General features: G+C 38.8%; 2 protein-coding genes across 2 annotated transcripts; one reads left to right on the forward strand and one right to left on the reverse strand.

The window, feature by feature from the left end:
* The first annotated feature begins 2,014 nt into the window (after positions 1 to 2,014).
* On the forward strand, positions 2,015 to 11,602 carry ndor1 (NADPH dependent diflavin oxidoreductase 1). The gene is made up of 15 exons (XM_084746080.1): positions 2,015 to 2,140; positions 4,194 to 4,333; positions 4,530 to 4,607; positions 4,711 to 4,808; positions 4,909 to 5,007; positions 5,834 to 5,935; positions 6,045 to 6,248; positions 6,692 to 6,819; positions 7,038 to 7,249; positions 7,343 to 7,450; positions 7,587 to 7,701; positions 9,269 to 9,415; positions 9,511 to 9,629; positions 9,887 to 9,981; positions 10,169 to 11,602. The coding sequence occupies exons 2-15, from the start codon at positions 4,199 to 4,201 to the stop codon at positions 10,311 to 10,313; spliced, it is 1,785 nt and encodes a 594-aa protein (XP_084602206.1). The 5' UTR covers positions 2,015 to 2,140; positions 4,194 to 4,198; the 3' UTR covers positions 10,314 to 11,602.
* A 4,233-nt stretch (positions 11,603 to 15,835) lies between these two features.
* On the reverse strand, positions 15,836 to 25,140 carry ntmt1 (N-terminal Xaa-Pro-Lys N-methyltransferase 1). Its single transcript, XM_084746425.1, has 4 exons — positions 25,003 to 25,140; positions 19,323 to 19,482; positions 18,166 to 18,418; positions 15,836 to 17,693 (listed from the first exon to the last, which is right to left on the reverse strand). The coding sequence occupies exons 2-4, from the start codon at positions 19,479 to 19,481 to the stop codon at positions 17,437 to 17,439; spliced, it is 669 nt and encodes a 222-aa protein (XP_084602551.1). The 5' UTR covers position 19,482; positions 25,003 to 25,140; the 3' UTR covers positions 15,836 to 17,436.
* Positions 25,141 to 25,384: the final 244 nt, after the last annotated feature.

Below are 25,384 nucleotides of genomic sequence, written 5' to 3' on the forward strand. Positions count from 1 at the left end.
AGTGGAGACAAAGTGCCCTCACACACGTACACACACAGACACACACACACTCACTTTCACTTTCTTCTGCAGTCATGTATTTATGCCACAAAGTGTGTGTACTCCAGTAGTTAAGCTAAGCCAGGTGATCTCCTTGGTGAGTAATCTACCATGTGAGGGTTATTAAGCTAACAAAATGTATACATGTTTTATGGTGTGATGGTATTTTAAAATAAATGGTGAAATAATTTTTTAAAAATATTTTTAGTTATTTTTTTTTACTGACAAGATTACAAATCTGCCTCACAACCCTTATCAACCCAGAAATGATGTTTGTATATCACTAAAAAGTAAAAACTTGGCTAATTTTGAAAAAGTTACAGTAACAATACCAGGAATATTGTTACTAATATTTCAATCAGAATATTTACGACCTAATTATGTAATATTTTGAACAGTAATTTATGGTAAAATCATGTGTGCATCAATTATGACACAGCTAATACATAAGATAATTTATTTATGAATCCCTCCATCATTTTTCTAATGAATTTCATGATGCAATCTGCATTATTTCACCACCATCACTACACAAAAAAATAATTTAAGAATGTAATATCATCTTAAGATAAATTTAGAGTAGTGGTCACAGTTGTAGTCTTTATATAGTGATATTTTCAAAAAAAACACAACAACTTAACTGGAAATACCTGAACAACAACAACAAAAATTACCTGAAAACTCATACACACGGAACAACAAAAAAATATACAAAATAAAATAGAGAGAAAAAAAATCAGTATTCAAAATCAGTTTTAAAAAATGCACGTAATGTACATCTAAGACCTGCAGTCAGGGCCATATCTAGTGTTTTGGAGGCCCTATGCCCTATTTTCTAAAACTATGGTGGGGGAATCCCAAATCTTCTAACGAGGTTTAGTGCATGCATGTAACATAGATGCATATACCTGATGCACTTCAAGGCTAGAACTGTAAAAAACTCTTTACACATTTTTTTTCTTCTCAAATTCAAACCTAATTTAACTCACAAAAATGCCAATTAATAGAGCACACTGGGGCTCCCCTACATCGAGAAAAAATTACAGGAGACAGATGGTGCACTTTCTTAAAAATGTTTATTTAAATGTTAGGAACAAATTTGTTTCAGTCTTAATAAAATGTGAAAAACTCAGCAAAGTTCCCAAATCAGTTCTATTCAGAAAAATCTATTTACATGGGCTTTGATGTTTTCAGATGAGCACAATCTGCTGGTTGTTATTGAAATGTGTCCAACACACCCAGCACTTCTTATGTCAGAAGATGTTTGAAAACACATCATACAATTTTACAACTAATTAATTTGGGTTAATTATATTAGGCTCCAAAAAGTAATGGCACTGAACCCCGCTTTGATGACATTAAAGGAATTGTTTCCCCAAAAGTGAATATTCAATCATTATCTACTCATGCTCAAGGTGGTGGGGTTTAGTTTTTTTAGTCCACAAAACACTGCTGGAGTTTCACAGAAAAAACAGCATGGCAGAATCTCCCAAATAATGGAAGTGAATGGTGACCAACAGAAAGAAATGAGTGAAATAATGAATTCACAAATAGAGTAAAATTGATATTTAAATTATTCATAAATATAATGTTTATATGTGAAATTACTCAATAAATTTGATCATTTGTGATTTATTTATCTATGGTGACAATTAAGCAATAATTAAAGCCCCTCAGATCCTCTATAATACTAACCCAGTATAAGAAATAGTCTCTTGGAGGAAGCTGTTCACAGACCTGAGAGCAGCTGGAGAAACTGGTTTTACTCTGCACACTTGACACTACTGAGCCTGGATAACTGGACTGAAATGAAGAAACTGATGGAATACCTGCATAGTAATGAAATACATTTAAAAAATGTATAAATAATTGTCAAAAAGATGGTAAGAACAAACAGCAGAGGGCAGCAACACACCCATGTAACGTCTGGCCCCACGAACCCAAAGAAGAAGAAGAAAGACGAGCCAATCACAGCGCGAGATTAGCTTTCTGCCGTAAAGTGTGTCGGTGATGTTTAGAATGAGAAGCTTCCTGCCTTATTTAGTGGAATAATCTTTCAATTTTATTCACGTTGAAGGCTTTTTTGACGAAGACAGCAGCGGTAAGTGTCTGGTTTCCTTTGTGTTTGTTATATGTGTGATTTATAGAGAAAACAAAAAATAACAAACAAAAATAATTGACCTAGCTAACCTGCTAGCCACCAAGTCATGTAACATAATGTCATGTGTTATTGCATATGGACAAAGTTCGTCAGAGCAATATAATTGTAATGTTTACTTTGTGTCAGGGTTACTTTTATTGTAAGAAAAAAGATGCTGCGTAAAAGGCAGACACGTCACAATAAAAGAATAAAGTATTATGTTTAACTTAGGCCTACTTTAAGTGACCTTTTCTACTTGACATCTCCATATCCTGCACTTGTTGTTGTCTTATTTTAGGGGAGTACAGGAGATCTTTAGGGGAAATAGCAGGCATCATGTCAAAGCTTGAATCCGGAGATTAATTAGAGATGCAGCTCAGCATCGTGTGTCAAGTTTCTCAGTCATAAATCTGCAATAAACATGACCCTTTTTAAGGCGCCTATTCAAATACTGAAAGTTCAGAGTTTAGGGTAAAAAATATGGTAGGGTCACATATACAATTGAACAAAATACAACATCCAATGAAAGCCAGTCTCTGTCTGTACTGACCTAACATACATGTTTGATTATGGCCCTCCCCATGCTTGATCATTTCTTATAAGTCATTGCAGCAGTTTTTGGGTTGATACCATTTATTACACTGATTTGGTGCAAATGTAACCATTTTTGAACACTGGAGAATTGTTATATAATAGTCAAAAAATTCTCCAAAATACCACATTAAGACAACAAGACCTTGAGGAACACCATAGAAGAATTTATGCCGTGATTTGGGTTCAAAAACTTTTACTATTTAGACATTTCAGTCAGAATTGCTATTTTTGGTGGTTGGATGGGGAGCACTTCTGTTCTGGAGGTTGTTCAGAGACCCCCTTATTTATTGATATACATAGGAAAGCAATCCATCCTCTGAATGCCGCAGGTCTCTACTTTGTGGTTGTGAAGTTTGATGAAGCTTTGATTATCCCAGAGGTGACTATAGGCCATTTAATACAGTGAGGTCAAGTCTCAAGACTCAAAAGAGTCTCAAATTTCCACCCTCCAGTCTGCAGAAATATTCAGATAGAATAGGCAAAAAAATTATACACATATACATTTATTCTGCATGCAAATTGCTGCAGGGTTTTGCCACAAATTGCATGGCATTCACATACAGAAGAACCAGAATTTCAAAAGTTGGACGATGAAAACAGTAAACAGCAATAAAAATTTAGGATTGAATGGAAGCAGAAGAAGATTTTTATTCAGATATCTAGAGGTGAGAGGTCAAGGGAGCCCTTTGAAAATCACCATGCTAGTTTTTCACTTGCTAAAATTTAGTCTAGCTTTAAAACATTATGTAGCTAACTTCTTATCAAGCTCTTAACTTGTTCTGTACTTCTTATTCTTAAATCACACTGTCCTTTACAACTCCTATCTTATTCATACCTTATATTTTCAATTTGTATTTTTGTTTGTATATAATACTCTTATTTGTGCATAAATTTTGTATTTAACTTTAACATTTTAAGTCAATCTCTTCAACCTTTTTTTCTTCTTGTCCCACTGCGCTGCATCACCAAATTCCTGTGTACTTCTGAAGCTAGCATGCCATGGTTGGTAGCAGTGGATTTCTTAGGTCATCTTAAAAACTGAGCCCGCTACAGCCTCTGAAAGAGAGTAATGGTGGCCAGGGATGACCCTGCAGAGCTGGAGAGATTTAAAAACATATTCATTACACATGGTTCACAAAATAGACACTACACTGTCAACATTATTCCATCACATGATGAAGTGATCACATGCAAAGAAACACGCCATTACAACGACCTGATGAAACTATATAAACATGATAAAATGGGACATTATGCTGTTATTAAATGTGTGGAAACTGACTCTGCTCTGTGGACTTCAGAGCTGCAGAGATAACTTCAGTCACCTTGTGTGTTTTATTTAATTTGTGGATTCATTTTACGATTCCAAGTCTCTGTCCTTGTAAAATAACAGAGCATTTTGTCACTCTTTGTCTCTCAGTCACAATGTTAAAGCCTGTCCTTCGCGTCCTGTATGGGAGTCAGACTGGTACGGCCCAGGACACAGCCCAGAGGATTGCACGGCAGGCGCAGAGAAGACAGCTGCAGGTTCAAGTGTTGCCTCTGGATTCTTACAATGTGGTGAGTGTGGTGCAGCCAGGAGAGCGGATTATTATGGCTCTGACCATTTATACTTACAGCACCAGATCCAACTGAACTTTAGTCCCTGCACTGCTGGGTGACAGCCTCTATCTCTCTTCCTATTGATTTGTGTTGTTTAAAGTCTACCTTGCTTGAAAGCACTGTGTCCTCATGTGTGTTTCCTCTCATCAAACAGGCCAACTTGATCTCAGAGTCTCTGGTTGTTTTTGTTTGTGCCACCACTGGACAAGGAGACCCTCCAGACAATATGAAGGTATTACAAAACATACAGTAACAGGAACAATACTTCAGTTTCTTGGCTGATCAATTGAAATAAGAAAACCCACTAAGGATTTCTGTTTTTTTCTTCTTCATAGAACTTCTGGAGGTTTGTCTTTAGGAAGTCTCTGCCTGTAGGCTCTCTGAGTAGGCTGGACTGCGCTGTGCTAGGCCTGGGGGATTCGTCTTACCCAAAGTCAGTTCTTTTTCAGGGTTGCACTTCTCACAGCACACATTCAGAGAAACTTGTGTTTTTTGTTTTTTTTTAATAAAGGCATCAACCACTTTCGCTGCAGGTTCAATTTTGTGGCTAAGAAGCTCCATAAGCGCCTTCTGCAGCTGGGTGCCAGTGTGCTGCTGCCTGTGGGGCTGGCAGATGACCAACATGACCTGGGGTAAGAAACACCATGTGTGAAGGAGCTGGTGAATCATGGGATACTTCATCACAAATAAAGCTTGGAATGCATTTTTATTCCAGGTATTTTTTTCATGTGTGCAGCATTTTGATAGATTTCTACTCATCTGAAGTTTTCACAGATTTTGCTCCTGTTAATTTTTTTTTCATACACTGTGGGAAAAATATATATATCACGCAATATTGATACAATGATACCAGTTAATCATTAGCTGTCCAGACAGCTATGCCACAAATTTAATTTGTTTGTTTGGAGTTTGGAATTTAATTTAGATAATGAAAGACATTTACTTTTACACATGTAGATTTTTTTGTTTGATCTCTCTACCTTTAAACTGCATCACGCATTTTAGGAGAATTTTGTGCTTTAGTCTGGCTGTGAGCCAGGTAAGAACTGAGAGAGTGATATGGTTTTAGAGCAGATCCAGACACAGTAGCACCACCATGTGGACATTTATGAAGTGCTCTAATTTGTGGCTCATATCTCTTTAATGTTTTCCCATACAGATTTTAAGCCACATGTTAATCTGATTTGCCTCAGAAAATGCTTTTTTTAATTGATTGACAAACTGTTGTAGTTGGGACTTTTTCCCCAGAATTCTATTGCAAATGCCCAGAATGTTCATGTCTAGATATGAAAAATGCAATAGTGGATATCTGAAATTAAAAGCCCAATAAACATTTTGTCCAAGGAAAAATATTGTGAATATCTGAAATATTATTTTTGACCAGGAAGAAAAATATTTGCAATACATATCCAGTTTAGCTGTTAAATGTTTTCTTACCTTAAAATCTGTGTGAACCAGGTCAGACGCTGTGATCGACCCGTGGCTCACGTCATTTTGGCAGAGAGTGTTTGCTCTGTACCCATCACTGGCTGATGTGATTCCACTGGGGGAAGATGAACCGTGAGTGTCCACTCGATCTGACACAGTCTGTCTTTCTGTGGTGGCATATTTTTCTTTAAAGTTTGTTGGGCTTTTTGCCAGCTGGACTGTTGCGTGTTTCTCCTGGCAGACTCCCTCCAACATACACTTTCCACTTCCTGGATGATGTGACAGAGAAGATGGACAACAGGTCGAGGATTCCCACGGATCAGACTGTCCCCTCCCAGTCCTGTCCTTTTCCTTCCCGGCTGGTGTTTAACAGGAGAGTAACGGACGCATCACACTTTCAGGACGTGAGACACATTGAGTTTGACATCACTGGATCTAACATTGAGTGAGTAATGTTGAAACCCTTTTAGACTTGCACCCCAGAGACAGGTGAGGTAGATGCTGTTTACCTTGCTGAACTGCTGCAGCTCACATGTTTCTGTTGTGCGGCTGCTGCTGTCAGAAATATCTTTCTAAATTTAGTTTACAGAAGACTTATGAAGAGAAGAAAAGAGCTGTAACAGAAAGCAGTGCATTTTCTTCCCCCTGATTCAGAGAGATAAAGATAAAGGGAGGGTGGTTAGGAGATAGTGAGAAAAAAACTTCCCTTCACCTGATTTTTTTTCATGTCTGTGACACATTCTACACATCCAGAAACTGAAATTGTCTATTTTTGCTGAAAATCACATTTATTTTTCACTTTTCAGTCAAAACATTTAGAGGTAGAAAACAGTCGCAGTGAAAATGCAAAATGAAAAAGGTACGCCCTCTTTTGGTTTTGCTGATCAGGTTTTCTGCTGGTGACGTGGTGATGATGTATCCATGTAACGCACCAGAGGACGTGCAGCAGTTCTGTCAGCTGCTGAGACTAGATCCAGAGGCCTGGTTCACCCTCAGAGCCACAGACAACACTGCAGGTCAGTGTGTGTTCAGTGTGTGCATTATCCATGTATCCACAGTAAAGAAATCTATGAATCTTTAGAAAGAGGCTATAGGGGACCACAGAGCTGGGTGATGATTCTGTGTTTTTTGTCTCTATGAGTGACCCTTTTCACGTAAAACTAGTGCTCAGTGCAGCTTTAAAGCAGAATTCTCTAGCCACAGTTGACATTGAAAAGTCAATTTGTCTTCTCAGTTCCAGACAGGCTTCCTCAGCCCTGCACTGTGCGCCACCTGGTGGAGAGCTACCTGGACATCTCCGCTGTGCCTCGCCGCTCCTTCTTCGAGCTGCTGTCGACCTTCGCCACCAACGAGCTGGAGCGGGAGAAGCTGCTTGAGTTCAGCTCGGCGGCGGGTCAGGACGAGCTGCACAGCTACTGCAACCGGCCCCGACGCACGGCGCTAGAGGTAACGGATCAGGACTGGAGTCGGTACTGGGCCGAGAGGAAAAATGATCTTACACACATGCTCATTGAGTGCACTGTGCTGTCTCCACTGCAGGTCCTGGCTGATTTCCCTCACACTACAGCAGAACTCAAAGCAGATTATCTCCTGGATCTGTTCCCTGCCATCCAGCCTCGCTCGTTCTCCATCGCCTCCTCTCTCAAGGTAGCTCCTCATTCATGACAGCTGTTTAACTGCCATCCAAGAAGATCCTCTGTTTCAAATGGATGCTTTAAGCAAAAGTGTAAATGAAATTCACTGATTAGTAAAGACAGTGAAACCTTGACTTGTCTCTGCACAGGCTCACCCAAACAGGCTTCAGATCCTGGTAGCTGTGGTTCAGTACAAAACCAGACTGTTTAAACCACGGAAAGGCCTCTGCTCCACCTGGTTAGCCTCCCTGGACCCTGCACAAGGTCAGTCAGCACGTCACAGCCACAGATGTTACTTAATTCTGATTGGCTGGAGGTTGTGTGTTCATTTGAGACATTCATACCCTGTGTTCCTTTTCTCTGTTAGTATTGTACAGCTTTTCCCACTTGTTGAAATAAATGTCACTCATGAACACATTTGTTCTGAAGTGGCACATACAGTACAAACCATTTAAGAGAATGTACCATAAAGAAAATTCTAAGTAGGAGAAAACCAATGAATGACGCGAGACCTGTTGTATGAGTCATGTACACAGGTAGTCCACCACTCTCCACAGTGGAAACTCATCTGACACAACAATTATAACGCCTGGATCTGAATGAACTTGAAGTTTAAATATGATATTGAAAGGAACTTCGAAGCCCAGATGAATGGAGAGGTGAGGGATCTGTGCAGAGGCAAAAAACGGCACTGCCAGAGCAAACCTGAAACCAACAACATCAGGTGATTCAGATCATCACAGGCAACAACAGTAGGAGAGCCCCTGTCATTTTGTAGTTTTTTGTTAAAAATTAGGTTACTGTCAATGATACTCAACACGTGCTGTAGATGTTTCATATTTAGCCACAGGAAAACTTCTAATGTGCAGAATCAATGCAGGAAGTGTTAGTTTCATTGTTGATATCTGAGCACAAAGAAACAACCACAAGGTAGAGCTGACTGTAGTCAGTGAGGAAGAACAGTGTTTCTTTGTAATAGACAAAGTGAGAGCAGCAGAGTGGAGACATTTGCTGATGGAGTTAGTGCTGTGGAAATGAACATTACGCTAAATTAACTACGGATGTTATGATACAAAAAAACTCGAGGTATGATAATATCATGATAAAAAGTCCACAGTATGATATTTAGTGCGATATTTAAAAACAAAGAAAAATTATGACTTGGAAAAAATGTCCTTTGCTTAATGATAAATCTGATGTATGCAGATTTTTTTTTTCATATAAAATTAGCTTTTCCTTTTAAATTAAAGTGCTTAAGTAGTAGACATGATCTCAGCATCTGCAAAAAATTTCCATGAATTGTCTTTAGCAATGAATGTTTGAGTTGAATTGAAATGCAAAACATTGCATCAATCAGTAGCAGTGCTTTTATAAAATCTAATAAAATAGTTAACTATATAATATCACTTTAGACATTGTCACAGTCCAGTATTGAGACATGTTTTAATCATGCTGTTGGACATATTATTGCATTCCTAGAATTAAAAAGACAACAGGTAATGTGGAGGTAAACAGCAAACATCATCAGCAAGATCAGAACTCAGGGAAAAATCTTGCTAAATTGTCATCAAATGTATTCACAAAAATGTGAAATTAGGAATAAAGACCTGTCTCTAATATAAATGCTTGGTTTCTCAGCAGCCAAGGAAAATAAAGACTGCTGTTAGAAACTTTTCATGTTTAACTAAATACTGTAATCCTCACCAAGTTTAAAAAAACAAATGCATAATTCAGAATGCGTAGCTCCTGATGCAGGAAATGCATTACAAATGTAATCTGAAGACATTTTCCATGAAGACATTTTCTTGTGTCGTACTAACTGGTGCTGCAGGGGAGGTGTGTGTGCCCCTGTGGGTGAAGAAGGGGACCATGAAGTTCCCTGCAGAGAAGGACACGCCTGTGATCATGGTGGGACCTGGAACAGGAGTGGCTCCCTTCAGGTCGGCTCTACAGGAGAGGATCGCTGAGGGGAAAACTGGTGAGCTCTTTACCTCTCTGACTCTGTCTCTCACTGCACATCATTTCACAATTCTGACTCCTCGTCCTCCTCCTCCTCCTCATCCTGCTGTTCAGCCAACATCCTGTTCTTTGGTTGTCGCTCTGAGTACAAGGACTTCTACTGCCGCTCAGATTGGGAAGAAATGATGAAGGCTGGACACCTGACCCTCTTTACTGCCTTTTCACGAGACCAGGTAACACACATACTCTTAATATTGTATCTTTTCTACTTTTTTATGTTGTAGGATTTAGGCTAATTTATTGACAGAATATGACAGAAGTGGAATATGATAATCAGAATGTCTGATTTCATGAGTGTATGATAACAAAATAAGAATTCTTGTGTTTGCGTTACTGTAGAATGATCCACAGCATAATAACTGTGGCCGTGTGTGTCTCCTGTGTGTCCTTTGTAGCAGATCATGAACCTGAATGTGTTTTTTTATTTCAGGAGGAGAAGGTGTACGTGCAGCACCGTGTGAAGGAGAACGCTGAGCTGCTGTGGGACCTGATCGCCAATAAAAGTGCCTGCTTTTACATCGCTGGGTGAGTCTAAGACTAAGTCTAAGAAAGTTTCACCCTTCTTTAAGTCTGCCCTGAACACTTGTCAGGTGTCTGTATTAACACGGTTCTGTTTGCTGTAATTATTCATTGAGAAATCCCCTCCTAAAGAGCTTCAAGACACAGAGTAGCTGTGAATCTACACTGCTGACCGTGTTCATTTTCTCTGCAGCAATGCCAAAGAGATGCCCGCCAGTGTGTGTGACGCCCTGAAGGAGGCGTTCCAGCAGCAGGGGGGCGTGTCTGCCGAGGACGCCGAGCAGATGCTGGCTGCCATGGAGAAGTCGGGCCGATTCCAGAGCGAGACCTGGTCCTGATCACATGCTGTTGACTGTGTGATCAGACTGGATCCATCCATCAGTCAGCATCGGCCTGAGGTGACAGAACTGAGCTCAAAGGTCCACTCACCAGGAGTTTTCAGTCACATCTCACAGTTTTCATTCAGTGAATGGAGGAGACTCAGCTGTCATCACATGACCAGCTCCAGACCATAGTCAACAGCTGGTTGTATTGAGGTGTTGCAGTTCACATCGACGCTGCTATTCACCCACTTTGTGCAGTGTTCAGGCATCTGATAGGCCTTAAAACACACTAATATGATACTCTGGACATGTCACACTGGTACCTGAAACAACACACCCCCGTGAACACAGCCCTCTGCCTTATTTTAAAGGGACAGTTCAGGCCAAAATCAAAACTACAGCTCTGGAAAAACTGTATTATCGGAAATGATCAGCTTCTTCTGTGTTTTCCATTTACAGTCCAGGTGTGAGTTTGGGTAAAATGAACATTCCAGTTTTAATCTATAAACCAGTGGCTTTCAAACAGCATACCCACCAAGGCACACCTGCAGCGATAAGTACATTATTAAATTAATTGCCAACTATTTTGAAAAGCGATTAATCGGTTTGAGTAATTTTTTAAGGGAAAAAAACATAAAATTCTCTGATTCCAGCTTCTTAAATGTAAATAGTTTCTTTACTCCTTCATGAGAGCAAACTGAATATCTTTGGTTTGTGGACAAAAGGAGACATTTGAGGACGTCATTCCAGACTTTATCAGTCATCTATGTGATTGTTTTGGTTTGAGTTGCTGAGTTTTTGAGATGTTCTGTTTACATCCTGCACTGTTATGAGGACAAGCCTCTCATTTTCTTCTGCTCTGTGATTCAGTTGGTTGGCGTAGTTGTGTAGAAAGAGAGTAGTTCCTGCGTGAAACTGCTCACAGCAAGCAGTGTGGATTATTTTGAGTAACTGGATCATGATTTCTGGAAAGAGACATTGCTGTTACATGTATTTTTTTGGCACTTTGAACACCACAACCTGTGCTCCATTTAGTCCCATTAATATTGGAGAGGAGACAGACATCTCTATGACCAAAACTCTGCAGCTCACACCAAAACCATCTAGATGAATAAATAACTCTACAGGCCAGGGGGAAATATGTATCTTGATTTGGAGGTGAACTGTCCCTTTAATGCAGGGCTTTTTTCAGTCTGAATCATTGGAAACAGTCTCTGTACTGACAAGAAGAAAACATGCTCTTCTCTTGTAAGTATATGGGTGAGAGTATATATCAATAAAAGTCCCCTTACAGACACGAAGAACAGCTTTTGTGTTGTAAAACACTCTAAGAAAGAGCTCGCCAGTGTCTCTGGTTAATTGACTTAAGAAGTAAAATCACCACTCAGTGGTTTTGAGACCCCAGGTTTCATCAATACAACAGAAAGATTGAAAGGCCCTCAGAAAGAGGCTTGAGGTATCTGTGATTCATTGCCTTGTGTAGATAGATCACTACTTCAAAGTTCAAGGACCCTGGTTTGATCCTTGTCTTAGTTCTGAGACCTGTTTCCAAAGGAAAGAGTGAAAAGCTCTAAGAAAGAGTCTTCATGTATCTCTGATTCAGTGACTTAAGAAGGTAGATCACTGGTTTCAAGTTCTGAGGGACCAGGTTCAGTCCTTGGGTTGGTTTTGAGCTGAAGTTGATGCAGAGAGACAGTTCAAGAGGATGACCTGCTAAGATTTAACTTCAACTCAGTGTTGGATTGAATCCTGCTTGAAGACATGTGTTGTCTTTAAAGACACCAGCAGAGCAACGCCCCCTACAGGCTGTTCTGGTTCACTGTGTATGTTGTGGATATTAAAAAAGATTCAAGATTGATTTGTAATTTTTATTTTATTTTGAGTGCAAATTGAACTTATCAAAATGATCTGGAAATGAATTTCTGAAGCTTGCAACAAAGAAAGATGCAGCAATTCACCCTTCGCTAAGTCCCGCCCTCCTTAGTTACTGTTGCTAAGTCTGATAAACTTTCCATTCTTGCCCTGCATTTCTGTAGAAGCAACTGTTGAAACATGAGGTCTTTGAATCCTTAGAGAAGTCAACAAAAGCAGCTTCTCATTTCTGAGAAATGACTGACAAGTAGATTTCAGAAGTGTAGCTGGCTGATGTAAGCTAATGCTGACTCACTGACTCGGCCGAAAAGTCTGTTTTAATGTTTCCATCTGACACGTTTTATATTTCTAGTATTATGTTAGTATGCACCAACATGCCACAGCAAATTCCTTGTAAGTGAAAACCTACTTGGCAATAAAGCCATTTCTGATTTTGACATTTTCATGACCTGGCTGACTGAGTCTCACCTTGCAGAACTTGGTCCCACTGGGTTCCTCTGGGCTTTGGCTCCTGCAGAGAAACATTCAGGTTTACATTAAACAGGCCTTAAAAACATCTGCAGCTATCAGAGGGGTTTATTTTGCTTCTTGTTGCGTTTTTGTTTTTCTGTGTTTGATCGTACCCAGCAGTTTGTCGGCCAGCGTGTTGAGCTGCTCCTGGTTCAGGCCTCGCTTGGTGACGGAGGAGAACTGCCAGCTGAGAACCTCCGACAGCTGAGAACACTTCACTGGAGGAGGAGTGAGGAAGAACTTCAGATTCTGAAGATGACAAGAGAAAAAACATCTTAACACACTCGACTGATACTGAAGTCAACCAAGATATTTGAGATTGATACAAAACAATTTCACTTATTTATCCAACGATTTTTACATAAACAAGTGACTCATAGAAACATAAATATAAATATACAGAACTGCACTTTCCCTAAAACCTTTTGTACAGTTATGATTACAGACTTTCCCTCTACTTCCTTACACTCAAATGCACCATAAAGAAGCTGAAGATGAATCTGCCTGATAGCATCTCATACATCTTCTATAGATGATGTGATATTTTTAGCTCGGTGGTCAGCATGTTGTACCACAGGATGGAGGCCCAGCTGCTGGGCAGCTGACACACATTAGAGATGACCACAACAGGGAGAGACATGGCCTACAACAACAACAACAAAACACATGCAAACAACAAGATGTTAACAATAACTAGAAAATTTCACATAATATTTGGAGTGTGCCTGATGCTCGCTGCCGACTAGTATCCCCACCATAATGCCAGCAGTATTAATAGCAGTAGATGTATCATTGAGGTTGCGCGTCTGTCCACATGTATGCGCTGTTGCGTGCATGTGTGTATGTATATGAGTGTGTGTATCTCTGTATGTCAGTAAAAGTCCCCTTACAGATAGAAAGAACAGGTTTTGTGTGTGTATAAAGTTTCTAAAATTTTAAAATTGGACACTTCAGGTGTAATTCTCTCTGTATGAGGTTTGAACAGCCAAAAAAACAGCTTTAGGTCAATCCACCAATCAGAAGACAGGACCAGCCTCAGGTTGGTTTATTCAGCCAATTGCCTGTGTGCAACAGAACATTCAATTTTAAATACTCCAAAAAGAGGCAAAAGTTGAGACTACCTACCTCTCAAACTACAGCTGTTTAATGAAACACGGTAACTGCTACAGCTAAAAACCACATACGGTGAGCGAGAGGACAGGTTGCAGAACGTGATGGTGCAAATTTTATTTCTGTGGTGTGAAAAATATGGCCACCAAAAAACTGGAATCATCTGCTTTCTTTCAGAAATTTTGGCTCTTGCTTAACATGGGAGTAAATGGGGCAGTTGGTTGGACTTGTTGTCCTTTTGGACCTCTGCCTCGGAGTTTAAGAGAAAATTTCTAGATGATTTTACAGCTCTTCTCCACTCTAACAACTGCACGAAATACACACCCATTATAAAGTCTGAAACAGACTGAAAATCTCCCAAAACGAAAACTGTGATTTCATTAATCAAAAATCAAAAATCCCATTCACTTTGAATGGGAAATTATTTGCAATTTCATGGAAATGGTTTAGCGAATCGTTAACAAAAGTCATAGCACCCTTGTCCTGAATTTTCCACAAGTGTTGATGTCCTTTTGGTGTACATGCTCCCGACGGTGTGGGACTAGTTACGTGCTGAAAATCTGGTGGAAGAAAAATAAGAAAAAGTATGGAGGATTATATATAGTATGCCTCTTCAGGTACACTGAATAAAAAGTTAACCTGATTTTACAAGGGCATTTTTATAGCACTTACTGAGCCCAGTCTACACATACCATCAGCTCACTCAAACTGACTAATGTTACCTGTAATATATAACAATTTGAACTGCTGAGTGTGTGAATCCTGACTTGAGAAAGTTGTAAACTTGACTTGTTGTTACAGTATAATGGACCACTGGTGCAGCAGCACACCATGTGTGAGATAATTGTGATTGATTGTCAAAAAATATGTCAAAATAAACCATCTTGTTGTAGTTCTGGTTTACTGAAAATGGACAATATCTGATATCTGATTGGGATCAGTCTGCAGTTAAAAGGATAGTTCATCCAAAAATGAGAATTCAGTCATTATCTACTCATCCTCATGCTGACTGAAGGTCAGGTTTAGTTTTTTAGTTCACAAAACACTGCTGGAGTTTCACAGGAAAACAGAGTTGCAGAATCTCCCAAACAGTGGAAGTGAATGGTGACCAGCTTTCAAATATAAAAAACAGAAAGAAAAAAAAAGCCAGACATTGCTGTCCAACTTAGATTACGTGCATTGAGTCTTCTCATAACAGAACATCTTATTCTCAAATAAATCAAATTAAATCAAAACTGAGGTTCACTGTCTTCTTCCTTCACACACACTGATCACTGCAGTCTCTGCACCCTCACTGGGACAATCAGCAGATCTGGTTCAGCTGGTCAGCAACCCTTGTCCTGACTTCCCTCCTGACTATGGGTTTTGTAGTCTTTTAATGGATGCCATGATGAATTGTAGTCCTTGCTGCAACCAGCCAGAGGTGATATATCTCCCCTCTATGACACACACTCTCATGACATCAGTCTACAATACTCACAGTACTCACACACTGTCTTCTGCAAATCAAACATACAATAACAACAATATTAAATCTTTCATTACATGTGCAGAAGACTGCAAAGTCTTTTTGCTTTTTAAGAATCTAAAATATAAAACATTTTGCCTGGTTTTTACATTTTTTGCTTAGTACATAATTCCATACAATTCCATATTTCATTGATTTGATGTCTCCAGTGTTAATCTACAACACAAAAAATAATAAAAAAGAAAAAAACAATGACTGAAAATATGCATCCAGTTGTTTGAGTGGAACTGTATATGTGAAGTAGGTGTCAGATTAATAATAAGTTGTCAAGCCCTTATTTTCTAATCTTAGTGAAATATTATCTATATGAAACAAACTAATCTTCCTAAAAATGGTCATTCTCATTATAATTATTCCAGTATAACGCTTAGTTTTCATTTTAATTTATATGGCTGGTAACTATGAATGTTTGAACACTGAGTTTTTGTATTTATGTCATGCATTCATAAATGGATGATAACTTTACTAAGTTTATCAAAATTTTAATCAGATCATTTTAATATTGACAGTCATGAACCAAAGTCTAATCCTTTATTCTGTACCTGGACAAATAGTGAAGTGTCCGGTCAATGGCTGAAATTAGAGTGCTGAAACATTTTTCTTGATATCATAAATACAAACCAACAAACTTAGTCTTCATCATCAGAACTGGATCTTACAGTAACAACACCAAATATTTGTCTGCTCATATACTGTAATAAATGTGATACAGTTCAGTCAAATAACATGCATTCAGGATGAAAACTTGCTTTTCAAAGTGTTTAAAGATGACAATATTCAGATTCAGAAACACACGTGTATGTCATAAAATCCACATTCCTGGTTCTGTAGAGGCCCAGAGAACAGTCACCTTTTATTTGACATCTTACACTAAACCTGCTCTCCAAATATAAATCATAACAGACTGACAAATAATTACACTTGTCTTAGTTCAGTAAAAGAGAGAAACTTGAATTCAGAAGGTGTACAGTTTATTACGCACAAAGGGTGTCAAAATATATCCTTTCTTCATATTTTGTGAGTTCATTTATTTTATTTATTCCACTAAAAAAGCCAACAGAGCTTGAAAGTAGCAAACTTGCCACTCACACACATCTCCCTGCTGAAACTGGAAGTCATGGCTGTTATTTCTTCACATTCTGTTTGTTTTACGTAAAAATTCTGGTCACATCTTACACATTGTACTTCTAAACTTTCATCCATATCATATTAATAATTTCAGCTGATCAATTTAAAAAATTTTACCAAGGGTGTTCAGCATTTGAATCAAGAAGCTTGTGAAAATCTGATGGGCTGACTTCCGTAGGCTTCAGCTGTTATTCCACTGTGTCAAATACATTTCATCAACATTTTAGTAAATATAAGAATCAGATCAGACTCTGCATGAGCAGAAATGAAACGACTCGGATCAGGACAGTAAAATACAGCCATAAAGTCTCCTGCAGACATTTTCAATAAGCTGTAAAACATCACAAAGGTGCACGAAACAACTCTGAATAATACTGTAAATGTGTCTGCTTCAAGGTAGGAAATTACACTGCATGACAGTGACACTAAATAATGATTTACTATAGAGCAGTTGGTAAATTTGAACATCTATCTCTCAGTGGCAGGTAGATGTTTACTTAGTGTTTATTTCCCAACTTGATCTGCTGAATAACAGACAGCTTGAAGATCCACATGTAAAACGCTTCCTGTGGACATGATGATGGACCCTAAGGTTAGTGATGAACCCTCTGTGACCTGCACTCAGCTCAGACTGAGGACGTGATGTCACAGTATTTAAGACTTGTCCATTTCCAAACATCTGGGTTTCTATTGGCTGACTGTGTGTATCCACACAGCCAAAGCTGAATTAAAGTGAAGTCTGACCTGTGATGCTGTCGGAGATCACACTGACGCAGGAAATGCATGCTAGAATCTGTCCATCTTGAATGGGAGACTGAGACTGAGGCCTGGTAGCTCAAAGAAGATGACTGAGCAATAAGCAGGAAGCAGAAGACACACACTCCACAAACACACCACACTGCAGATCATTTCCAGACACATAAATGGATTGCTGGCTAGAAAAACATCATTTCCACATTAGAAATATTCTGTATACAAGGCCACAGTCCTCTATCTGAGAGCCAGCGTGTGTACTTGGTAGATCTCCTTTGGGAAGTTCATTTGTTGCTCCTTGTGGACGATGCGGAGGCCGGCCCTGCCCACCAGGCTTTGAAGGATGTCCAGGTCGCGGCAGACGCTGCTGTCCACCTCGTCGGGGACCACGCCCTCGTAAGACACATTGTCCTTGATGATGATGAGGCCGTTGGGCCGCAGGGCTTTCTGACAGCGCCGCAGGAACTCCACCAGGTGGTCGTCTGTCAGGTGACCTGGGGGGGGGAGGATGTTCAATGAAGGAATGCAGGAATTCTGCTACAGACATTCAGACAGTGCTGTGGATGTCCCAGAGTGTGGCTGTAATGCCTCTTCTAAAACTTACCACTCACACAGTTAGACCTGTTTAGAACTGGCTGTGGTGCCATTTAAAGAAAGTTACAGATTTTCTCATTTAAAACTACAAGTGACGCAGTCACAGAGCAGTCACTGGGAGATTTTAGACTGAACTACCAAGCTGTCTTCATTGCTGCAGCACCACGGCTCTGACTATGTTTGGATGGGACACTGCAAGGATATGTATGTGCTCTTACCAAGCTTAATGCTTTAATATGCCTCACACAACTTCTCGTCTGACCACATTATCAAGCCGATGACTCATACACATGGGTATACAGCACACACTTTCCAACAGTCTCTCATCAATGGGAATCATGCACTTGAAGGCAACCACTGAAGCAGACTCACCAATGACCCACTGGATCCAGATGACATCATAGCGTCCACTCTCTGGCATAAAGTCCTGCAGGCCATTGCAGTAGTAGTTCCCGACCCTCTTGCCCTCCTCTCCCAGGTACGTCTTGGCTTTGTCCAGGAACTCCTGCGTCACGTCCACCAGGTCCACGGTGTTGAACAGAGGCAGCAGTAGACGTTTGGTGATCCTCCCGATGCCTGCCCCACAGTCCAGAGCACAGCTCGTGCCTGTCTTCCCCTCCCCTTCCTACGACCAAAACACACAAGACATCACAAGTGAGTCAAGCTGTGACACAAGCTGCTGCTGTCAGGCTGGAAAGACTTTAAAACAGTACAGAATCCACTGAATGGGAACTAAAGTGGTATTATTACTAGGATACTCAGAATTTTGTTCTCATATACAATCCAAATGTGCCATTTAATGAGGCTGAAAAGTCAAGTCAGGTTCAGCAAGTCCCAAGTCAAGGCTCACAAGTTCAGGTCAAGGCCATAAAGTCCCAAGTCAAGTGTCAAATCAAGGCTGTAATGTCACAAGGCAAGCCCAATAACTCCCAAAACAAGTCCAAAGGCCAAAAAGTCCAAAGTTAAGACCAAAAAGTCCCAAGTCAAGACCAACAAGTCTCAAGTTAAGTCTTGAGTCTAAGCCATAAAGACCCAAGGCAAGCCCAACAAGTCTCAGGTTAAGTCTCAAGCCAAGGCCAAGAACTCTCAAGTCAAGTAGAGCAAGTCCCAAGTCAAGAATAACAAGTCCCAAGTCAAGTTCAGCAAGTCCCAAGTCAAGGGCAACAAGTCCTAAATAAAGTCTCAAGTCAAGGCCAAGAAGTCTCAAGTCAAGTCCCGAGTCAAAGGCCAGGAAGTCCCAGTCAAGTTCAGAGTGTCCCAAGTCAAATTCAGCAAGTCCTTTGTCAAAAGCAACAAGTTTCAAATTAGGACCAACATGTCCCAAGTAAAGCCCCAAATAAAGACCAACAAGTCCCAAGTCATGCCCATGTCCTAAACTTGTGTTTCAAGTCTTTAAAAAGTAGTTATAAGATGTTCACCAGATTCAAAGCCATCTGTACATTTTTAAAAAAAGAAATAAACTATAGCTGTTCAAATCAAAATGATCAGGTGTGCAAGTGACATATAGTGAGCAGGCCTGAGTTTCTTACACCGAGGAACTTCTGCAGGAAAGCCTTGGATCCATTGATATCAATGCTGGAGATGCTGCCGTATCCTCCCAGCATGCCATCCACCGTGGGGGCAACCTCCTTCCAGTAATCTTCTGCATTGGAGTAGAAGCTTGTCTCATCTTCTGCAATGTCCCCCATCCTGTCAGAGTCCACAGATAACATGCCTCACTCTCAGGAAGATTGTACACAAACTACTGTTTAGTACTTTCAGGTATATATTGCAGTATCTTTGTTTTTCAAACTGAAGTCTTCTGCAGGGCTAAAGCAATGGTATGACAACTATTACCATCCTCTGAATTGCATTAATAAGACATATTTCACATAGCACAGAGATATTTTAAGACCATTTAATGGGCTTAACTGGAATTAAAAATAGAAAAAATACATAACCTTTTCTAAAATATATCAAGTACTAGGGATGGGCATTTTCGACAAACTTTTTGATCGATAATCATGAGAATTAACGATCAATTATCGATTTAATCATTAAGAAATGTCTGATAGAAAAAATGATTAAAAATACCACAGGCAGTCTGATTTTTCTCAATTTAATCCAGCAATCCTCTTGCACAATTTAGGCTACAGTTTAAATGTGCAACTGTTAAACAAAACACCGCGAGGCGTCGGGCTGAAACTCCTCACAAAATAAAAGCCAGTGACAGTACTATTTTCTCAAACAAAATACAATTCCGCCTCTTTTAGACAGAATAAAAAATCATAATATATAATAATAATTTAAGGAGAACTTTAATCCACGTCTTGCGCGATTTACAATTTAAATGTGCAACTGTTAAACAATAGAAATATACCTACGCGGAGGCGTCGGGACTCGGGACTCGGGATCTTAACAAAATAAGAGCCAGTAGGCTATTCTCTAAAACAAAATAAATAGGCTACATTTCGCCTCTTTTAAACACAAAAATAAAACATCATATTATTAACTAATAGTCATTTAATCAAAGAACAAAGTAGACTCGCAGCTGACCTTTGTTTTTTTTTTTTTGCCAGAAGGCACGACTGAGAGAGGGAGGTCCCACAAATCAATAACACATTATAGGCCTATAGGTTTACATGAAGGCTACGGTGGTAACTGTCCTGGGCTATAGCTTACTTAACCTACTTGTTTTTGTTCGCCGTGCACGCTTCATGTTTACTACCTTCAGATACGGCGGCAGGGCAGAAGTCAGCTCGCAGGCGGTTTTCTCTGCTATATCGCCCCCCGCTGGTGGGATATTTTACTACCGCCACATAATGAAATTCATTACATTGCTTTCTCGACGCACACTACATGAACTCTGTTTAACACTGTCGAAAAATCGAAAAAAAATTACGTGATCGACAAAATTCTTAATGATCAATTATCGATCATCGATTAATCGTGCCCATCCCTATCAAGTACCACCACTTATAACCACTGTTGTCTGTCATAATTTGCAGATTATCGTCTTGTGCTTATTGTCTGAATTTTAAATCTGAACCATGTTCATATAGAGGCAGTTGCAGCAGTTTTTTTTCTCCTTGTGTGTACTGTAGTGAATTGTAACAAACAAGCTAAACCAAAGCTGTCTGTTTAGTTTTGTTTGCTACATATCTTCAAATCTGGCAAAGCTCTTTGTAGGTTCTTTTATCTGCGCTTTTAATGTTTTGTTGTAACTTATTATCATGTTACTTTTTTGATCAACATTTGTACCTTTTTTATACAGTTTATACCTTCCACCCCTACTCCACAGTAGCTTCTCCATGACTGAGTCAAACCCCTCTTGAACTATTGTGTTTCTAATGAAATGAAGAGTCTAGTGTGTTGTGTCAAATAGTAATCAAAGTGTATTTGGATGTACAGTCATTGACCAGAAGAACATGAACATGAACCTTGCTCAGTCCACCTTTGATGGAGGTGGAACCAGGATCAGACCAGTGAACATTTTAATAAACACCTCGGGCCTAACACAAGAACATTTTCATATTGTTATCTTAAATTTCTCTCACTCACTTCGTAGGAAGGGCTCATCAAACATACAACGTGAGATTCAACAAATGCTCATAACTTCAGAAAACTGCGTAAATGATCTGCCTGTGCATATCTGAGTGCACATACATGAGACTTGTAAATTAGCATGAATAACACCCCGATACTACCATATAAGGCTACGCTTCTTGCCACATATGTCAGGAAGTGTTCATTCATGAAAGTGGCATCAAAGAGTAAATAAAAGAACTTAAAGAGTTCAGAATCTGAAGTCCTGCTTTCAGAGATCCATAAACAAAAATCTCATTTTAATAGCATCAGCAGTGGAATTAAACGACCTGCTACAGAAAAGAAATGGGAAAAAATAGTGCTGCTAATGCTGTTTTACCTAACACTATAACTGAAATACAGAAGAAATGTCTCAATATGAAAATGGCTTCAAAGAAAGAAAAAAACTTTTCATCACAGAGAGAGAGGACAGAAGAAGTGAGGATGTTCACCTGGACAGAGACTTCATAAACCTGCATGTGCAGATATACGACCAATACACCTGACAGCAGGTAATAATACATCACTGAATTACTGATGGTAGGCTTTATATGTGAATTTATAGTACAATTATATTAATATATAATTAATAAGTAAAACAGAATAATGTTGACATAATTATGAAGTTTAATTTATTTCTCAAACTACACATGACACTACAACAGGTCTGGACCTCGTAAATTGTGTTCGTATCTGAAAGAAAATTCCAAATACAAGAAAACCCTTGAATGCGACAAGTTCTCCTAAATCACTCGTACACACCACTTAAGAACAAATCTGTTTGAACAAGTGGTTTTTGCACGAGGCTCATTGTGTGTTTCTTAATTATCTGCCATACCGCAGTTGTATGCAATGTTAACAGTGGAGACAAAGGCAAACATCTGCAGTACATCACATAAAAACTTAAAGAGGAGATACACCTGCAAAATGTAACTGCCATAATTTGAGTCAGAATTTTAATATTTGATTAAATCTTCACTTCCACAAGTTTTCTGCCATATTTGGGTTAAATTAGGAATTTGTTAAGACTTGTCTGTTGGCTCATGCTGATATCTAACAACTTCAAAACACCCTCATATTATGAAGCTGCTGAGTAACATGTAGCACATTATAAAGTATAATAACCTCATATTTTTTATACACAGTACTTAATTCTGTCCTTCTCCCCTTTTTGTTTCATCTCTTTACAAAAAGCATTTTGTAACTGTATTTCTAGCACCTATGTCAAATGCATACCTATATGTTTTGCTATTTTGCTATAGAAAAACATACTCTACAGGTTATATACTAGTTATTTTATTATTTCACCATATTATTTTTCACCACCTGTGTCACGTGTTACTAAAAATACCCTAATTTAAAATGCACTGCCTGTCAGCTTGTAAATGTGCCTTTCAGTTTTGCGTGTCAGTCAGTCTCTGTAGTTTCTAGGATACTTATTGTTCCAAGTGAACGTTCATCCACCTGTTTGAAAGCTGCATTCAGCTCTGTAATTAACGGCTATTCATCCACATTCATTCAGCTCTGTGGAGGTTGTATTTGAAGGGATGAATAATCAAACTTCCCACTCTAGGACTGTTTTAAGAGGATGGGGGCGTCTATCACCTGCTTGGTATGAGACAAACACACACAAACGCGTGTATGCATGCGTGCGTGTGTGCGTGCGTGCGCACACACACACACACACACACACACACACACACTCCAGCAGCAGCCAAATCTGGCTACACTGGGCAGTAGTTCAGCTGTCAGCACCCATCTTGTGACCGGGGCAGAGGGCATACATTTCCCCTGAGAACTCTGTCCAACACAAGCAGAATGAATGAGGATACACACTTTATAAAGTCTGCCATGCTATATGTATTTATGATTACCTTTTCAAAACTCTCATAACAATTATTCGGTGTGGCACAGAGGTGTGTACTATCAACTTGATTAGATAGTCTGTATAAAAGATCACACAACTGAGGGACTTTTCAATACAAAGTGTAATTATTATGACTACACACATGTGCACATGTCCTTATTTTACACCAGAGAATATTAACATGACCCTTTTATGACTACAGACCCAATTAAATTAGTGTCACACACAGTTCAATTTAAAAACACACAGAGATAGCTTAGCTATTACATTAGCTGCTATTTAAAGCTGAAAGAATGCAGAGCGATGTCATGACAACTTGCACATGGGGAGTTGAAGTGAACCTTTAAAATATAAAAGTTAACTGACTCTTATTAGTTATAAGATAACAGTGGTGCAGGAAGTATTCAAGTACTACTCTAAAAATATCCTGTCACATGTTTCAGCTTTATCTGAAAATGTTACTTGAATAAAAGTATAGAAGTATAATCAGAGCAAAGTATTTTAAAGTAAAAGTGTGCACCAAACAAAAAATAAAAAATAATGTGACAGTTATAGGACTGCAACTAACAATTCTTTTCATTGTCTGTTAATCTGCTGATTATTTTCTTGATTAATTGATTAGTAGTTTGGTCCATAAAATGTCGGAAAATGTCAAAAATGACAACATTTTGTCTACAACCCAAAGATATTCAGTTAGCAGTTAGATAGTTCAGTACTGTCATAAAATAGTGAAGAAATCATAAAGTATTTACATTTAAGACACCAGAATCAGAGAATTTTGACTGGTTTTCCTTGAAATAGATTAATCGATTATCAGAATAGTTGGGGATTAATTTAATAACTGATTAATTATCAATTTATTAATTTAATAAGTGATTAATTATCAATTAATTGATATGTGTTGCAACTCTAGACTGTTATACAATTATATATGAACTCATTAGATGATTATGACTACATGCATTAATGTAAAAGTAGGATTTTACTGTTGCAGTTGCTTGATCTGGAGCTCATTTGTAACTACTTTGTATCAGACTACAATTCATGATTATTTTCATTCTGGATTAATCTGCTGATTATTTTCTCCATTAATCAGTTGATTGCTTTGTAAAAATCAAAAGTCTAAACCTCAACAATGTTACAACTACATTACAATTATTACAATAACTTAACAGAAGCAGCAAATCCACATTGTGGATTTCAAACATGAAATAATTTTAAATGAAAAGAGTCTTAATCAGTCAAAATAGCTGCAAATAATTATCTGATTAAACAACTAATCATTCCAGTTGTATTTGTATAAACTTTGGTGGTTTATAACAAACACACTTTATAAATATATTTTATATTTCTCTCTATGTGTAAAAAAAAAAATTAAAGAGTTACTAAAGTAGTAAAATGTAGCTACAGTATTTGTCTCTGAGAAGTAGTATAGTGGAGCAGAGGTGTAAAGTGGCATGAAAAGAAAAACTGCAGTAATTAAGAAAATGTATGTAATTACATCCCACCACTATAAGCTAATAATAACAACTAACAATTAACTGTAACTTAAACAGCCACTAAACTGACTGTTTAATTGACAACAGTTATAAAGACCTGTTCACACAGTTCATTACAATGTCAGTGACGTTTATCAGGCCCTGCACGTGCTAAGTTAAGATGTTGTAGCTAGTTTTAGCCCAGCAGCTAGTTAGCCACCGACAGCCTGTTTACAGTCTAAATCACTAAACCTGCTCTTTCTACACCTTATAAAACTCATTATTAATAATGACACTAACCTCGTCTTCAGTCAGCGGTAAGCTCCAGGTCCCTCAGCCTCCTCTACCGCTCACAAACCTGCTCCGCTGCCGGTGTCACCGTTTCACTTTTCTATTTGGGACCATCTCTGCACGCGCACCACGTCATTTCCTTATTTGGTTCCCAGGAGGAGAAGTGACAACAGCGCCTCTGGTGGCTGACTGTGGGAGCAAGTGTAAGAAAATGCATGTGGAAATATAAATAGGAATAAAAAGGTAAATAAAGAATGTAGAAAAATAATCACAAATAACAAAATATAAATTTATCGGTTCATTTATTTCTGTATATCGTCTGTTCTTGGGAATTGGGATCATCATATCCTACCAAAAAGCTTTAAAAAAAAAAAAAAAAAAATCAATACTA

The sequence above is a fragment of the Lutjanus erythropterus genome, chromosome 20 (genome assembly GCF_056507025.1).
Source record: "Lutjanus erythropterus isolate fLutEry1 chromosome 20, fLutEry1.hap2, whole genome shotgun sequence".
NCBI lineage: Eukaryota > Metazoa > Chordata > Actinopteri > Lutjaniformes > Lutjanidae > Lutjanus > Lutjanus erythropterus.

Excerpts from the sequence above, each read along its gene's own strand:
- ndor1 (XM_084746080.1), top strand. The coding sequence starts at position 4,199 with ATGTTAAAGCCTGTCCTTCGCGTCCTGTATGGGAGTCAGACTGGTACG. Across the intron at positions 6,249-6,691 it reads ATCACTGGATCTAACATTGA|GTTTTCTGCTGGTGACGTGG; the intron begins GTGAGTAATGTT and ends TTTGCTGATCAG. Across the intron at positions 9,416-9,510 it reads GATCGCTGAGGGGAAAACTG|CCAACATCCTGTTCTTTGGT; the intron begins GTGAGCTCTTTA and ends CCTGCTGTTCAG.
- ntmt1 (XM_084746425.1), bottom strand. The coding sequence starts at position 19,481 with ATGGGGGACATTGCAGAAGATGAGACAAGCTTCTACTCCAATGCAGAA. Across the intron at positions 18,419-19,322 it reads TCCTGCAGAAGTTCCTCGGT|GAAGGGGAGGGGAAGACAGG; the intron begins GTAAGAAACTCA and ends TTTTGGTCGTAG. Across the intron at positions 17,694-18,165 it reads CTGGATCCAGTGGGTCATTG|GTCACCTGACAGACGACCAC; the intron begins GTGAGTCTGCTT and ends TCCCCCCCCCAG.